The sequence below is a fragment of the Ambystoma mexicanum genome, chromosome 5q (genome assembly GCF_040938575.1).
Source record: "Ambystoma mexicanum isolate Mex_15411 chromosome 5q, UKY_AmexF1_1, whole genome shotgun sequence".
NCBI classification, from domain to species: domain Eukaryota; kingdom Metazoa; phylum Chordata; class Amphibia; order Caudata; family Ambystomatidae; genus Ambystoma; species Ambystoma mexicanum.
In genome coordinates, this window is record NC_090933.1 from 1271377826 (window position 1) to 1271396653 (window position 18828).

General features: G+C 43.4%; 1 protein-coding gene across 2 annotated transcripts in view; it reads left to right on the forward strand.

Annotated features, from left to right (window-relative positions):
• Positions 1–18828, forward strand: part of SHARPIN (SHANK associated RH domain interactor) — a 1065128-nt gene that overhangs the window by 866746 nt on the left and 179554 nt on the right. For both annotated transcript variants that reach the window (XM_069621811.1, XM_069621812.1), the window contains 2 exons: positions 473–584; positions 10432–10611. In XM_069621811.1, the coding sequence (XP_069477912.1) occupies positions 473–584; positions 10432–10611 (292 nt within the window). The remainder of the gene's footprint in view (positions 1–472; positions 585–10431; positions 10612–18828) is intronic.

The following is an 18828-nucleotide window of genomic DNA, read 5'->3' on the forward strand; positions in this document are numbered from 1 at the left end:
TAGTTTATGTATTACCTGGTTATATGGCACCCTCTTAAAAATGGGTGAAACATTTTATCTCCATTCCATTTTGAAAACGAACAATACAAACCTATCTTGTGAGCAAACAGAACGTTTTGACTTTTCATCCTTTCAGCCTGTTTTCATACTCCACTGAGCATCACATTGTGTTGACTTACCATATAGCATTGAAGTCTCGACGACATTTCATTATCCACTTCATTTGTATGCACCTGACGTTTATTCACATTTCTTCCTTACTCTCCTCATCTCATAAGTGCACTGTCCATCCCTTTGGCACCCTGCAATGACCTGTTTGCAAGAGGGACTAAAGGAATCACAATGAAATATATTCAAAGCAATGTTGTCATTTCAAAATATATTGTACTGTAATCGGTCTCATTTTGAGAGTCCAATAAAAGATACTGTAACACCTGCACATTTGAGTTATTCAGCTCCACTTTTCTTTCAGGGAATGCCTGCGGCAAGTGATACATTTCTGCGAGGAGCCGGAAGTCTCGTGCCCCTTCCGCAACGATGCCTATGCTTGCAGTCTCAAACTCCAGGAAAGAGAAATACGAGCTGTAAGTTAAGCTTATAACATGTGGATGCGGGAATAGGATGCAGGCTTTGGGAGTTCCTACCTGCAAGCTCTTTAGTGCAGGTTTGCAGTCTTTCCGCAAGCCCTGTGTTTCCCTGCTGGGAAGGAAGTCTTTTAGTAATGGAGGAAGAAGATACTGGCAGTGCCAGCATCACTCCTAGCTGGCTGCCAGTTCATGAATGTGCTGTAGACTCTGACGTGTCTGCTGCTATCATGACAGTTCAGCTCTACCTTGCTACACTTTGGGGTCATTGTATTTAGGGGACCGTAACTATGAACCCCATGGCTGGAGTGCATTGCAAACCAGAATTTCCCATCTGAATGCAACTCTGAAGTGATATAAACAACTAGACAGGCGTATTCTGGTTAAAGGATCTTTAGTTGGTCTGGCATGTTGATGCCAGAAGCACCTGCACCCTTCTGGGAGTCCAGGAAAACTCCCCCCCCAAGCCTCAGGCCAGGCAGACCCCTCTGCTCCTCCGGCCTTTGGTTCCCTAAAGGCAAGCTCGAAGCCATGGAGTGTAGATTTCACTCCAGACTACATACGTCTTAAATGGCATACCAACAAAAATTAGGTGATTTTAAACAACGGCTCACTCCAGAACAGCCTTGTTTTGGGGTTGAGGTCCGCTTCCTTAGGCTCTGCAGATGTTTTGGGTTACAACTCCCATCAGCTATAGCCAGCATAGTAAATGGTGAGGAATCATGGGAGTCGTAGTTCAAAACTACTGGGGAGCCCTTGGTTGCAGACCCATGTTACAGGGTTGGATTTTAGCACATCATTAGAGCTCAGAGACCCCTGGGGGTATAGCGCACAATAGAAAAACCAAGAACTGCAAGAGGGGGGAACACTGGGAAAGCTGCATGTTCCCGTTTCTGGAACATGTCACCAATGCAGATGAGACTGCCCCCTCCATCCTACACTTTTGGAAGGACCCGAAGACCCTACTCTTCCAAGGCTATCTCGTCAATTGCTGATTGCTTCATTTAACACTAATCCCCCTCTGCAGCTCGTCTCTTACACTCCTCTTTGCTCACTGGTCCCCGGTAACCCCGCTAGTCCTCCCTCGCACTTTTCTCTGGGCCCTACACCCTACCCTACCCCACCCCACTCTATGATATGATTGGTTATTTATAACATGCTTAGTACCCAGAGGTTTCTAAGTGCGGACTCATGGATCGAACCTGTGGTGCTCTGTGTCGTCGTTTCCAAGGCGAGCACGTTGCCCCTGAGCTATCCTCCCATGCACTTGCGAGATTTACCCCAAGAGAGTGGCTCTCTCTGCAGTTACCCCAGTCTCAACCGACCGGCGCACTTGATCCTCCCCCCTCCTTGTGACCCTCTCTGCACTTGCTTGATCTGAACGCACTGCGCCAAGGATCATATGTTTGTTATCCCTTTTCTTCACCCCCTAATTGCACTAAAACTGCCTCATCGCCATCAGGCCCATTTGTTGTCCCCCAATCTGTTTCTACGCACTTACTCTGCCTGTGCAGTGTATTATCGTCCCAGAATTTCATGGGCTCTGAGCGACTGTTTGTTTTTCCCCATGCTCTCACCCTACTTCAGCACTTTGAAACACTTGCCTGTGTGTAGGCGCTATATAAATAAACCATACCATACATAACAATCCAAGTCCCTATGCTACCCGTGCCCCCCTATGTGTAGCACTGGGGGCACCCCCTATGTAGAGTTGCTTGCAGCTAGTTTTGCACTTTTCTTTATTTTTTTATTTGCATTTGGTTCAAAATACATAAAATATTTCATGTAGAACCTTTACAAAATTTAAAATCTTTAAAATCTTACAGATAATCATTAAATCAATCATTGCAACTACAAAAATAGCTCTAATTCATTTTCAATATGCTTACAAAAACTTGCCAACTCATATATTAATGGTTTATGTAATCCCTGCATCATTCTGGACCACAACACCTCAAGGCAGTCCTCAAATTCAATCTTCACGAATTTCATCAATTTAAGTGTCCTTATGTTCTTAAAATGCGGACAATACAGTATAAGGTATTTCAACGTTTCATAGGATTCATTACATTCAACAAATCGACATCCCACACACTTATTTGATTTATTCATTTCCCAGTTCTTAGTTCTTTCTCTTGTATGGTATAGGTTCAATCTAAAGCAAATATATACCTTTCGGATATTTTCACAAGGAAATAACAAGACATGATCGTAGCGTGGAATGCGCTGTTTAACATATAGACCATATTCTTTGTATAGCCCATAGGTCTTAATTAAATCAATTGTTATACACCAATCCATTTCAAAGAGTTTTTTCATAGCAAAACCAGGACGATATAGTTATATTTACATTGTCTAAGATTTGTTGCATTTTCAAATGATAGTTAAAAAAAGATTTAGAAGTTTGAGAACCCAACATTTTGTTCAAGTCCATATACAGTGAATTTGTTGGAGGATAATGAATCTTAACGTAATTGGACAACTGTCTCCATTTCCAGCGAGTTGAGAGCGAAACCAGCCCCATTTCATGTCGAATAATGGCATTTGGAACCGACATTGGAAGAAACATTGCAGATTTCAAAAGAGAGCCCTGTAAACTATCAAGCGTGATTGTCATATCACATAGACAAATATCTAATTTATACAATATGACACTTTCAATTTTCAATGTCATAAAATCTATTAGCGGGATTAAAGAGAATTTGTAATATTTGATAAAGATCCTTTTCATTTGAGATAATAGTGGGCGAGTTTTATTTTTAATAATAGTAGACTAAGAGTTAATGAAGTTGAGGGCTGATAAATAATACCCTAGATAGATAGCATTATTCACACAATGAATTTGTGTGTGCAATATTTGCCATCTAAGATTGCCTCTTTTTGATTTAACTCCAAAAGTCATAATAGCAGTTTTCGCTGGGTTAGGTGTCAAGTTATGTGCTTTTGCAAAAGTCTCAAATAATGAGAGTTTAGTTTGAAGCCCTACCGGGGTAGGGTCAAACTAAATAATATCGTCAGCAAATGCAATCCATTTCAACTGAGTACTCCCCACTTTGAAAGAAAACAAATTCCCATTTTCCCAATTCTCACCCAGGTCAGATAGGTATAAGCTAAACAGGGTGGCTGCAAGGTTACAACCCTGTTTCAAACCAATTGTTGTGCATATAGGAGCAGTAGTGCTACCTTCAGGTGAAATTCTTATTCTGTACGATGTATTCTTGTGCAACTTAATGATCCAATACATCAGCACAGTTGGAATCCCTATCTTCGTCATTTTCTTCCACAATAAATTGCGGATAACCGTGTCGAAAGCTGAGCTCATATCGATCATTGCTATATAGACAGGATTAGAATTCTTTTCTTTTGCTCCAGCAATAACATGCAACATAATAAAAGCGTTTAGGGTTGTGCTCATGTTCTTCCTAAATCCAGTTTGGTATTTCCAGTACGTGCCATTGACCCCAATTACTTTCTCTAATTCGTATAAGAGAAGGATTGAAACAATCTTAGCCTCAGTATCAATTAATGATATTGGACGATAATTCTCTGGGCGAAATGGATCACCCTTTTTAAATATGGGTACTATATTAGCAGTTAGCCATGAAGGTGGAACCTCCCCGGACCTGATGATAGAGTCGAACTTATTATTTATAATGCCAGCCCACAGCACTGGATCCGCCTTATAAAGACATGGGGGAAGACCATCAGGTCCTGCAGCTTTTGAGTATAATAACCTGGAAATTGCCCAAATAATATCACTGCAGTTCCACTTCAGCCTTGGGATATTAGAATATTCTAGAAAAACATCTGGGACCAGAAGAAATTTGCAAGGCAGTTGACATTTAACCTTTATAAATGTTTGCCATGTCTGCTCGGGAATACAATTCGACGAGAACAGTGCCACAAATTTATTATCAGCTTTCAAGGTGCGCCAAATTACTTGTGTGTCATGAGCCAAAATGGCGCGAATTAATGTACAATTCACCTAATTGTATCTTGAGATACGAGCAGATCTCAAATTGTGTTTGTATGCTGATAAAATTCTGTTCCTCCTTGCCTTGGTATCTTCGATGCCCGAGTTGCTTTTCTTTAAATATCTCAACGCCCTATTCTTATCCCTTTTTAATAGTTTACATGTGTGATCATATGGATGTGTATGTTTCACATTATTTTGTATTTTGGAAAACCGCTCAAGTGCTGTGCCAACTATATCGGAATAATGCGTGCACAGTGAATTTTCATAATTTCCCCCTGCTCGTCTAATCCTCTCAATCTCTGAGGATATTTGTTTAACAACAAAGTTACAGGTCCCTCGATTCCATCTGATGGAATGAAGAGGACGATCAGTTTCGACCACTGCCAAGGTTATATTTGGCATAAGCGAATGACATTTCAATTGAATGAAAGTAGAAAGTTGTGCATGATGTCCAATCTCAATCTGTCCTATTACTAGCGGTGCCAAATGCATGATAAGATTGTGGGATACATATATATAATCTATCGTCGAATACATCGAGCCACTTGCCCATGTATTTCCAAGTTTCATATCATTTCTCACCATTAAATCCATATCCCACTCAGTGAGGAGTTCTCTAAATTTAACTCCTCTACTACGAGAAAGCGTGGACGATTTAAATTCATGGGTTTCAGTCAAATCTCTACAATCACAATTAAAGTCACCGCCTATAATAATTTCACAAGTCTGGTATCTGCCAGATATATATAATAAACATGCATCTAGTTCGTCCAACATCTCTTCAACTGAGGAGGCGGCTGGATTCCAGTATAGAGAAATTATCATGAGTGAGGAGTATCTAAGTGAGGGTATAATAAGATGGATCCCCAGTATACTGGCAGATTCCTAAATCAATTCCGCTTGAGCCTGCAAGGATATCTTAACTCCAACCATCAGACCCCCAGATGGACGCCCGAGCAGAGATCTCCTTGCAGGTGAAGAAAAAGTTAAGTAACCAGGAATCACGAATGGCTCAGTTTTCATCGTTTCTTGTACCATTATTATTGTTGGTTGGTCTACATAGGTTAAAGCAGAGTGCCACTTCATTAAGTTTATATATCCACAAGAGTTCCAAGATATATTTTGCATGCTCATATTATTGAATGGCTATTTGGCAGGAATGGATGCTTTTGGACATAAAATTGCCGAAAGCATAGGCTCCAACCACGGTAGCCCTTTTGTATTGGCTACAAATTTCAATATTTCCAACATTCCTCCTTCTAAACCTGCTTCGGATTGCGTACAAGGCCTACCTGCTTCTTCAATCTTTTCAATACCCTTTCCCGGTGTTTCTAAGAATAGTCTGGCCCCCTACTCACAATCAAAAGTGAACAGCATCAAACCCTCATTTTTTATTTCCTCGCGATTAAACCAGATAAATTTCATTATGGCCTCAGAGCTAAGATAACAAATAGCCCTGTTATTGTTTGCACTTGCCAATGAAATCCTTGTAATATCTCCAGATTTAATTATTCTCAATTGAGGTATTTTTGAGAATATGGAGAATGTATAGGATTGATTAATGTGATTATCCGCCAATGTCCTTTCATCCCCTTCAAATCCAATAATATACTGTCTTTCAAATTCAATTTGTTGTGGCCTGGTGGAAGATGTGTTTATTTCTGTATTTGTTGATATTACAGGTATCGGAGATGCCCTGGTAACCACACAGGGAGCTTGTAGTGGCAAAGTTCTACTAATAGCTTCTGCATTTTGATTTGGCTCAAGTGAAAATATACTCTTGCTATTGGATGAATCGTTTTCCTTGTATGAGTTATTCATGTTAATTTGGTTCTCAGATAAGGACCTTCTTAATGCAGGACCATGGATAGATATATGGCTCGGGGCATAAAGAGTATTCATATGATTTACATTATTTACTTCATTTATTGATAAGTTCCCAGGCTGGGTCCTCAAAAGTGCCTTAACCATTTTCGCTTTTTTCCCTTGGCATTTACCATCACTACATTTTGCTTTTTGTCCAATAAACAATTTTCAAGCCTCGTGGAATCATCACATATTACATTCGTTATGTTACTATTTCTGTTTCCGACTTCTAATTGTTTTTCATTACTCAGCATGCATACATTATTTACATGTATTCGATTATTTGGGACATTAGTACATATCTCACTATAGGATTTCCTTATAGGTGTTTTTAGGGAGACGCCGACCCCTCCATCCTGATGTTTCATTTGACTTTTTGACGTACAGCATCTGCCTACTATAGGGAAATATTTACTCAAGGTGGGTTTTGCCGAATTTTTAATAGGGAGATCTATATTAGACTTTTCATTTTCTTTTTCCTGGGTTACATGGTCTTTTGGAATAATCATGCCTATTTTTTGATGTGACACAGTTTTGAAAGTTATGGTTTTCTGAGAATTTGATTTTGCTGATTGCGTGGTACTAGTTTTTATCGTTCCCGTATTGGTGTACACATCTTCCTTCATTAGCGAAGAGGTACCGAGACCTCCACTTCTCATGTCCGCTATTACTTAAATTGCTGGTGTGAGGGCATCCTGACTCTCTTTGGACAATTGGTCCAAGTCAATATGCTCCTTATCTGCAATTTCTAGGATAGAAGTTGATTTTATTTCCTTTGCCATTGATACTTTTTCATGTAGTAAAACCTCCCTCCTTCTTTTGGCAAGTCTTTTCACAGCATGCATATGCATCCTTTTAGCCCGGCGAGACATAAAGGTGGGGGTTACTTCAGTAGGAACATTTTCAATCTCTGCCTTATTTTGTTTTTCGATTTCATCCAACAAGACAGATGGGCTATCCGGCAGCTCTAAAATCGGAGCTTTGGCAATAGGACTAGGCGGCATGTCTACAGGCTGTGCTTTATTCGATAGTTGTGAAACAATTGTATCGTGTAATGCTGTTATCGATGCTTTAATCTCTCTCAGATCGTTCTCACAGTTACACTTCAGCGGCTCAGATGATACCCCATGTGATTGTCTAGTATTGTCACATTCCAAATGAACAGGTTGCGAACATTGCGTACTTTTCTCGTGGCTCTCATTTGGAGCCTCTCTAGATCTTTGGCCACTTATTTCATATTGCATAGATCTCAGGGTATCAATTGCGGTTATGAAGCCCTCAATTTTATCCATCTTGGAGCAGAGATAATGCATAATTGCCTTTAATTCCTTTAATTCCAAGTGTGTAAGTTCATGGCCCTTGTCTAGAAGATCTAGTATTTTAGTAATCACTGCAAGGGGACGAGGAGATTGATGTTCAACGGTGCCCCTATCAGATATACTCCCCTCAGGATCATCATTTATGAGCCGCCTTTGTTCTTTAGTTTGCTCAGGAGAGTATAATAAAGCATGCAAAATCCCTTCAGAACCTCCTTCACCTATTGTTTCATTGTGAGTTTTCATAATGTCCTCTCTGCAAGTTGTTTTTGAAATCTCCATATTAGATGATCTATGAACAAGTGGGGTCATCATATTAATGGATTGATTGACCTGTTCGTCTAATTCAGCCATTTTCCTCTTAGTTATCCTAAACGGGTCTTCGTTAAAAGTTCAAGGTAGCAGTGGGGTTATACAACGCCCCAAACTCACCCTGACATCATCATTTTCTTCCTCTTTTATGGAATTGTGCATAGTGGCAGTTGAGACGGCATGAATCTGAGCCAAATGAGTAGCATATGTTTGAATATCACTACTAATCAAGTTATCAGCTTTAGCTACCTCTGCTAAAGTATTATTATCTGATGGCTCATTATTAAAAATGCTCCTTTTGTGACCTAAAGAGCCATTGTTAGTTTCAGTAAAAGTTTTCAATATTGCCTCAGTACACCGCCCACTACGCAATCCATTTGCCATTGTTAAAGTACAGGTAGTAGCTCTTGTGCAATATATTAATAAGGAAACAGAGTTCTCGACCTACTAAATAAATCTCAGAAATAAACAATGTCCAATAGAAACTAATCTTACTTTACGCTAATAATCTAATAAAATACGAATTAGCACCTAATTTGGTGACAAATGCCTAGCACTTTATAGTAAAATATCAAAGTTATTAGAATAGAGCTTCGCTCTCACTCCCTATCACATAAAAAATTATCATATAAACTTCATGTTCTAGCGATATGTAATAAATGTCACTGCTTTCAGCACGAACCTGGACCTTAACACTGTTAACAATGGAGGTCCTGAGGGATCAAAGTGACTAATCACTGCAGTCTCCCTTCTGAATACGCCGCCAAACAGCCGCACAACAGCCAGTGGGCTTTTCGCCGTCGGGCTTAACGCCGCAAGGGTGAATGGCAGGGTGCTTTGTAGATGGATTAGTCACGTGACAACTCACGTGATGAGCACAGGCCCCGCCTCCTCACGGCCGCGCTCGAGTCCCTGCAAGAGCCTAATTCCAGCTCGCAGTGCAGGCTTGTCCCGACAAGATAAAAGCTTCATCTTTTCAGCAGGTAAAAAGCACGTGTGCACAGAATGAAAGCGCCGCTCGGGCGGATGGCAGGGTGCTTTGTAGATGGATTAGTCACGTGACAACTCATGTGATGAGCACAGGTCCCGCCTCCTCACGGCCGCGCTCGAGTCCCTGCAAGAGCCTAATTCCAGCTCGCAGTGCAGGCTTGTCCTGTCAAGATAAAAGCTTTGTCTTTTCAGCAGGTAAAAAGCGCGTTGTGCACACAATGAAAGCGCCGCTCGGGCGGATGGCAGGGTGCTTTGTAGATGGATTAATCACGTGACAACTCACGTGATGAGCACAGGCCCCGCCTCCTCACGGCCGCGCTCGCGTCCCTGCAAGAGCCTAATTCCAGCTCGCAGTGCAGGCTTGTCCCAACAAGATAAAAGCTTCGTCTTTTCAGCAGGTAAAAAGCATGTTGTGCACACAATGAAAAGGCCACTTTATAGATACAGTCCCATAGAAATGTGTCAATCAACTGGTTGGCTATAGGGATTGCTTGCTATCATAGTCTTGTAAGCGTTCCTTTCCATCAAGGCATCCAACATAGCCTCGGGCGGATGAGCCTGCATTGTGGGACTCTGTGCCAATATTGGGCATGATTTCTACTGGGCCCTGACACTCTGACGCGTGTATTTCAGACACTGCTGCGTTGGCTGCTCTGTCACCAACCCATGCTTTCCATTGGATAGGCCTTGGGGTTCATGGGCCGTCTGGGCTGGCGCTGTCCCATCTTATGCTCGACCTCTTCACTTGACCCCTGTGGTGTTGCTGCTTTTCCACAGGCTTCTTTGGGTGTCTCGCAGGCATTGTCTGATTCCTTGTTTGCCATCATCACTCCTAAATGCATCGATTATCTTTCTGAATAAATACTTTTTCTTCTAAGACCATTAACTCCCTCTGTTCACTCATTACCTTAATTCTGAAATGGGAATTGTGCATCATTTCTTTTGCTGACTCCATGCAATTCCAAGCGTGGAGTTCTCTTGGGTTAAACACACCTTGTCTCAACTTAAACACTGCTAATAATTCTATGTAGTGACTTTGTTTAAAGAGGCATTTTTACTAATAGTTTGCCTATTGGGAAGTAAATAATAGCAGTGGGTATCATGATATTAAAATGAAAAAGAAAACAATTCAAAGGACTAATATCCAACTTTTTTGTTAACGTGTTTGATAATTAGACAATTTGTACTGTCTTTAGTAGTTATTTTTCTTTTTATTAATATTGAACCTGATGTTCACTACCTAGTTCGTCTCTTGCGCTGGTTCTAAGAAGCCAGGAACATCAAACATATTTAAAAAATCAAATTAATATAGCACATTGTTTATGATTTTTAATGTTCTAGCAGATTGCCTTTACTAAGCAGCCCTTTTTTGCTCTCTCGTCTATAGCTGGTGTCTGCGGAGGAGTACCGCAAGTTCTTGGAGCGGGGGCTGACCGTTGCCGAGAGTCGCAGCAGGAATAGCTATCATTGCAAGACCATGGACTGCAAAGGCTGGTGCATCTACGAGGACCTGCTGAACGAGTTCTGGTGTCCCATCTGCCAGAGGACAAACTGCTTGATTTGCAAGGTAATACACTTCTTCCAAGCATGCCTTCTGGTGTGTCGGCGCAGTGATCGCACCATCTCAGCGACCTGCCTGCAGGGGTGACACTTGGATCCCAGCGGGACTTTACTCAACCCCTGATTCTTGCCAAGTATATTAAAGTAGGAGCTGGGCAACAAGAACCTCAAGTGCAGCGGTCTCCAACCACCAGACTTTTTGGGCTACAACTCCCATTAGCCATAGCCAGCAGTCATTAATGAAAGGTCATGCGAGTTGTAGTACAAAATATGTGGCGAGCTGCTGGATGCAGACCCCTGATCCAGTGCTTGACCGGTTTGTAGTGTTTTGTGATCATAGTCATCAGTCTAATGATCATTTTTTGTTCAATTACTGCTTCCTCTAATTCCAATACCGACACATCTTTCTGTGATATAAACTACTATTTCCAATACCCTCGCAGTTCTGCACACATTTTCATTCAGGCAATTGCATCTCCTCAATTTCAGATATTACAGAGTCACATGTTTTTGCACTTGGTATTTTTTTTTTGTTGGCTTTGCTCGTCTCTTGGGCCCAACGTGAGGAGGCGGGGCCTGTGCTATCTGCTTTCGACCAATACAATTGGATCATCTTCGGTGTCACAGAGGCCCCAACATAACTAAAAACATCAATGAACGTAGAGTGACCGCGATACGCACCAATCAATCAATGGGAAAAGCTGAGGTAAATATCCCACGGCATACTAAAGGACCAAACAGGAGACAGTCGCAATACGACCAAAGACAGTAAACATAGCAAACTAAGACAGAAAGACTAGAACAAATCATCAAGAGGACCAGGACCTAACTATGACCTTCCCCAACAGCCCTTAGAACAAACATAGAGAGGGAAAGGAAGCACTGCATCACAGGCCCAATGCAATGGGTGAGAAACAATGTTTCATCACTACACACGGTCCACCAATACAAAGCAGGAAGCACAATGCCCCACCACACAAACTACAACTAAACAACAGTCCCAAGGATGTTCACCCCACGGAAATCAAAGAACCAGTCAGGACAGAAGGATACAAACGTCTGAATACACACGCTCACCTAGACGGATCCACTAGGACAACACTTCAACACGACCCTGAACCTGAACCACTCAAAGCCTTAACCGACCAGGGTCACACTAGATCACCTGAGAATAGATATCGCCCACCCAGTCCCACACCTGAAGATTAGGTTCAGACGCACCCACCAATACAAACTATACTCAATAGGATACAGTTGGATCAGCGCAACACCAGCAAATCGAGTCAGCCCACGAGGAACCAGCAACATTCGAACCCACAGGTATACAACTCTAACGGAATCATAAGTACCTGAACCAGGATACAGACCCCACTAACCCAACCCTCAATCTTCTGCATACTTAAACCCACACAAAACCACACAACCATCTCTCTCCCAGCAATCTGCACGTACTTTACCACACTGCATCAACAACCCATAAACTTCACCCACAGCACTCAAAGCCTTTGCCCGATCCGATACTATCACAAAAGCCCAACACTCGGTTTATACCGAGCTGAAGCTGCCAACAGCACACCACTTCTCCCACTCTCCTTCTCCCCTCCTCCCGACTAACTCTCCCCCCACCCTTCTTGTTTACAGATCCACCAGAGCGCCTGGGGACCAATTCCGTTGGTGACGGTGCGCTATACAAGTACTGCTAACATAACATAACAACATATCATATACCTTTCCTTGGTCTTTCTTGCTATTGCTACACTCTTCTCGGGGTAGTTATCAAGCCATCTTGGAATGGTCAATCTTTTACAAAGCTTTGGCTGACGTTCCCCATCCATATAGTCGCTTCTTTTGTAGATGCCAACTGCTTAGTGCCCCTCACTTGATGCATTGTTATGTACTTCTTTTTGTCTCGGCAGGATAGCTCATGGGCAACGTGCTCGCATTGGAAGTTTTGACGACGCTGAGCAACACAGGTTCGATCCCGGGTACGCGCTTAGAATCCTCTGGGTATTAAGCGCCTTATAAATAACCAATTATAATAATGATATACTCGTGTGCCAGACGGTTTGAATTCCATGGATTGGTTTGATTTGCCACGTCCTTTCCTGGTGCTGAGGGATGTTCTTATGCTGCAGAGGCCGCAGTCAAGAGGTCACTGAATTCCAACATACATGTGCCACTGAGATATGCACCGAAGTGTTCTCTGCTCGTTCATAACCGTATGCCCTAGTCTGCTGTTCATAAATGATGCACTTGTAGGTGCATTTAGCAGAAGTGAGGATGCGTTTCCATATAGTCGCTTAGCCAGTCTGATTTCTATATTTGGAACCTTTAATTCTCCCTTTGCTTTCATCCCACTTTTATTGGAAAATGCTGCAGAGTTGGAAAGCTCGTGGTTGAGAGAATGTCTTATTGGTTGTCCCCACATGTGTGTATCCTCTGTTAATTTTAAATATTCCAGCACTGGCACTTCTGGAATGTCCTATTCTAAAGGGAAGTCGTGCCTATGCAAACACATCTTCATACTTTTGGAATGGCCTACTCTTTTATGATTTAGCTGTTTACAAAGGTGATCGGTTTTATATATGTGCTGAGATGCACGTGTTCGCTGTTTCTGCCTCTTGCGTGTATATGCAGGGTGGTCAATGTACCAGCCCACCCTAGAATTTCATGAGATAGATAGATAGCACCCTGTGGGTGAGCTGGAGCTGGGCGAACGCTGAGCTCCAGGGGAGACCTAGGAAGGCAGCGCAGCTTTCTCCTCCCTGCTAAGGGCCTCCACCAGGAGTGAATGATAGCGTCCTAGAAGTGAAGATGAAATATTGTTTATTTTTACATTTTATATGATGTATGTATTATTTTATATGAATTGTATGTTGTATACATTTTAATATGCAAAAGGCTAGAGATTTTAGCTGTATGCATTAATAAAAAATGTTTAAAAAAGAATAAACGAGGGACATGCTCCCGTAAATCCCCACCCGTAGAAAAGAAAACCACAAAGCAACGTCCTCTCCCACGTATACTCTTAGTGCATATTACATTCACTGCTCAAGAATAAAGTGCAGCTCCCAGTTGGGTAAAGCAAAGGCCCTTGGAAGGGCTATTTTCATATATGTCAATTTATATAGACGGTTATAAAGGCATCATTAATAAATACATGGCATACATAAAAACCTCAGAGAGGGTTAATAAATATACCAGACAAGTCTTGCAGATACAGCATAAAAGACCTACCTCCCCTTCACCATGTACCATACTGTAAGTGAATAACAAATATTGGCATATAAATATGCAGAAATGACTCCATGCTGAAGCACACAAACCTCACCTGTGCGCTTTGCCTTAGCTACTTAGCAATCTCAATAAACAATGTGCAAACATATAAACTGTTTAAATACATCTGCCCCTTCTCTCCAGTTGAAGGTGGTGTTCTATCCTCCCGAACACCTTGCTGGGCAGCTGCAGTCTACCCAAAGAAAACTGTGCCCCAGGCAATTATTTACTGGGCATGCCCAGGTTAGGACTAGAGGAGAAAACAACGTATGTACCCACGTATAACAGCCAGCCACCTAAACCTAGGCCTGGGCTTTTTCACAGGAGTTATGCCGACTGGCACATCAGGAGTGCAATGGACTGGCTGCCACTACCAGCTGCTGAAATACCAGCCTGTAAGGCTGGATGTAGAGAGCCTCAAAATGTAAACGGCTTGCGTTTGTCACAGCTGACTACTTTATAATAATTTCAATTTATATAGTGCTACAAACCCTCAGGTATCTGAGCGCTGCTTATTATTACCCACGGTGTGTGGTGCTCATTTATCTACCTCGGAAGGATGAAAGGCTGAGTTTGGCCCTGCCAGGATTCGAACCTGCAACAGCAGGCTCTGCACCGAGGTCTAATCGAACGCTCTAGGGTGAGTAGTGTGGGCCCCCCAGGCTTTAATTCCTACCCCCTATTTTGGAATAATTATACATACCATTTGGTGTGGAACATAATTATTGGCCGTAGGCATTTATTTCTTACTCACAATCATAAACCCAAATTATAAAAAACAGGTGTGCTTTTGTCCACACCGTGTCTAAGGTGAGTAATGTCTTGCTTCCGCTGGCAACTCTCTTGATCTAATTGGCATCCTCTCCTAGACATGTGCCGCCACACCTGAGTGGGTGGTGTCACGGCCGCTCAGGTTCCCCCAAAAGTACTCCTATCTGCATCCCCTCTCCTCTAGTGCCCTAAAAATGCTGTCCGTGAACACCTGTTACGCTCACCTGGTCTCTGCGGAGGTGTTGGGGCACGGTTGCAGCCCTCCTGGGGGTGAGGTCGCTCGGATCCGACTTCGCCCTCTGCACTTATGTGGTGACTGGTGGTAATAGGTGATGCTGCTCGGGACTGCTCCTGTTGATTAGTTTTGGCGAGCACTCCATCCTGCTGCTTCTGGCAGGGGTACTTGTATGATCTGGACTGAGTTCCTTCACTGGTACCTTGCATGTGGTAGTCCAGTCCTGCTGCGACTAAGCCACTATACATCAGGTAAGTGTTCCTGTTTGCCTTTGTCTTTCCTTGTCTGTTTTTGTTGTAAAGTTTGTTGTATTGTATTGATGTCATTCCACTTTTGATGTTTGCTCTTTTGCTTTCTTCCCTTGCAGGTGATGTTGCCGGCCCGGCAGAAGCTGCGGAGCTCGAGGCGGTAGCCGGAGCGAATGAGGAACGAAGCTGCAGGCAGCAGTAGAGTAGCTGGTAAGTTGTTAACTAGGGGGTGCGTGGGGTTCAAATGCGGCACGGCCCTCGGACGGATGTTCTAACCTTGTCCTCCTTCACAGGGCCCGAGTTTGTGGATGCAGAGTGCGGTGCTGCGGTGTCGGGATCAAGATCACTGTATGTCCGGCGATGAGTCTGAAGATGAAGCGATGAAGCACTGGTTTCCTGGAGGTGAGTATGCAGGAGAACACCTGGTTTCAAAGGTAAGTTAACTGGTCCAAGCAGTGGTGAGCGTCACGTTGCACGCGAGTGCACAGTAAAGCGAAGCACCGGCCTTAAGGATGGAGCAGCTTATATAGCTGAGCTTCGGAAGCCATGCCCACCAGGTTCAGCCTGCCTGCCACACTCAAAGAGTCAGCAAATGAAGACCAGGTCTAGGGAGCCACACCCGATGAGTCAGCACATGAGGATGTTCTCCGGAATAAAGGCTTTCAGCTCCTGGAAAGTTCTTGTCAAATAAAAGCAATCCTGCACTAAAATAAAGTAAAAGCACTCCTGCACTGAAATAAAGTGTTCCTGTTCACATCTCTATATGAGCCTGGCGCCAAAGGCGCCACAACTGAGTCCAGCCAGGGCCCCTGTGTTTATGGGTCCCAAAGGGACATAAGTGAGTCAAGTGACCCATTGCCCCATTACTAGATTGTGTGGTGTTTGTGTTTTGGGGCCTGTGGCCATGACAGCACTCCCCCCTCAAGGTCCCTCTCATGGGTGGTTTCCCCCCGGGCCTGGTTTAGTGGAGTTATTGCGGTGGAACTGCCTGATTAATCGTGGAGCGTGGACATGCTCACTGGGTTTCCAGGACCGATCTTGGGGTCCATAACCTTTCCAGTCTATAAGGTAGTATAACTTGGACCCGACCATCTTAGAGTTTAGGATCCTTTTAACTTCGTATTCTGATTCTCCTTCAACTATTTCAGGATCCGGTGGAGTATCCATCCGCGTACCTGGTCTCAGTGGTTTTAGGAGGGAGACATGAAACACCGGGTGGATCCGCATGCGGGCTGGTAATTCTAATTTAATTGCCGCAGGGTTGATCACAACCTTGATAGTGTAGGGTCCCAGATATCTGGGACGGAATGCCCGTGGTCCTTTCAAGGAAATATTTTTGGATGCTAACCAAAGCTTGTCTCCAAATTGGTAGTTGGGAGCTTCCCTTCGGTGTCGATCCGCAAACTACTTCTGTTTCTCGTTGGCTCTGGTAAGATGCTCTGCTCTTTCCTTAAAAACCTGGGTGATGGTTTTGTGTAAGATTGTTACAGCGGGCATTTCTAATGATTCATGTGGGTCGAAAACGGATGTCGTGGATGTCGACCGTACACTATGTAGAATGGGCTTTGTCCCGTATTGTTTTGAATGGAGTTATAGGTGTATTCTTCTAACCAAAGTATGTCCTTTCAGGTATTCTCGGTTTGTTGCAGTATACACCTTATGTATTGCTTGAGAGTCTGGTTAGTCCGTTCGGTCTGGACATCGGTTTGGGGGTGATGGCTTGTAGATAACAGGAGGTTGATTTTGGCAATTTTACAACACCTTTTCCATAATGCAGAGACAGATTGTGTTCCTCGGTCTGATATCAATATTGATGGGAACCCATGTAGCCGGACGATCTGTTCCAAAAAAAACAGTAGCCAGAGTAGAAGCAGTTGGGAGTCCTTTCAGGGGAATAAAGTGGGCTATTTTGGAAAACAGATCTACGACGACTAAGATGGTATTGTATCCATTACAGGAGGGAAGGTCTGTAATAAAATCCATTGATGACGTATGCCAAGGTGCTGAGGGTTCTTCTAAAGGATGTAGCAGACCTGCGGTACTTTGTTTTTCGGACTTGTGTTGTGCACAGGTGCCACAGGTTGCGATGAACTGGACAAAGTCCTTTCGCCAAGTTCGCCACCAATTTTTGTTTATTTTAGCTTGGGTTTTGGCTATTCTTGGATGCCCGTCTACTAATGAATCGTAATAGTTTGCGATGATTTGATTCTGTCATTTCTTATCCGTGATGTACAATCATCCTTGGTAGTATAGTAGGTTGTCCACGATCGTATACCAGTCTCCCTTCCCTAGCCATTCCTGTTGCGCTGGTGGACTCATCAAGTGTTGCAGGTCAGATTTTAAGTTGTCTAGAGTGGTGGTTGCAGCAATCATGCATGCATTATATTCGTCCTTCAGGGATGATGGCCAGAGGGTCAGGCGTAGTGAATGCCTCTTCTCCCGCACTCATGTGAGACAGGCAGTCCGCTTTTCCATTGCGTACTCCGGGTCTATAGGTGATGACGAAGTCGTATTCCGCAAAGAAGAGGGCACAGCAGAGGTGGCGTGATGATTGCGCTTTAGCGGTCTTCAGATATTGTAGCTTGCAATGATCCGTGACGACGGTGACTGTATGTCTAGCTCCAAGAAGATAATGTCTCCAGGCTTTGAACACTGCCTTAATTGCGAATAGTTCTTTAACAGTGATTGCATAATTCAATTCAGGGGCTGAAAACTTGCGAGACCAGACTGCTACGGGGTGCAACTGACCTGTTTCGGGGTCTCGTTGTGACAGGACTGCTCTCATTGCTATGTTGGAAGTTTCAGTTTCGACCACGTATGGTAGTTCTGGTCGAGGATGCCGTAGAATTGGTACTGTGGTAAATGCTTGTTTTAGCTCCTGGAAGGCTTTCTCTGCCTCTGCGGACCAATTAAATTGTTTATTTTTCCGTAGTGAAGAGGTGACTGGGTGGACGATCTGGTAGAACCTGGAATTGAACCGGGGATAAAAGTTGGCGAACCCGAGTACACTCTGTACTGCCTTAATGGATGTCGGTGAGGTCCAGTTAAGGATCGCGTCTACCTTGTGCGTGTCCATACGTATGCCCCGTGGTGTGAGAATAAAGCCAAGGAATTCTACCCCTGTCACTTGAAAGAAGCATTTCCCCAATTTGGCATATATCCGGTGTTGCGGCACTTTCTCCAAAACTGCCTGAAAATGGATGACGTGGCCCTCCTTGGTGGTCGAATAGATAAGAATGTCATCAATATAGACAAGAGCGCATACGTCCAACAGTTCGCGGAGCATGTCATTCATGAAAAATGGGAACGCCACCGGGGTATTACATAGTTCAAAGGGCATAACCTAATATTCATAAAGGCCATATTTAGTGCGAAAAGCCGTCTTCCACTTTTCCTTTTTTGACTCTTACTAGATGGTAGGCCCCTTGTAAGTCTAGTTTTGTATATATCTGAGCGTTTTTGACTTGATCCAAGAGCTCTGGGATAAGTGGTAACCGGTACCGGTTTTTTACCGTGATCTGGTTAAGTGCTCTGTAGTCAATGCAAATTCTCAGGTCTCCCTCCTTTTTAGGCACAAAAAAGAAGGGCGAGGATGCAGAGGACTTGGATGGACAAATGAAGCCATTTGCCAGATACTGATCTAGGTAGGTTTTTAGATGCCGGTTTTCCTGTTCTGTTAGGGCGTAAATCCGGC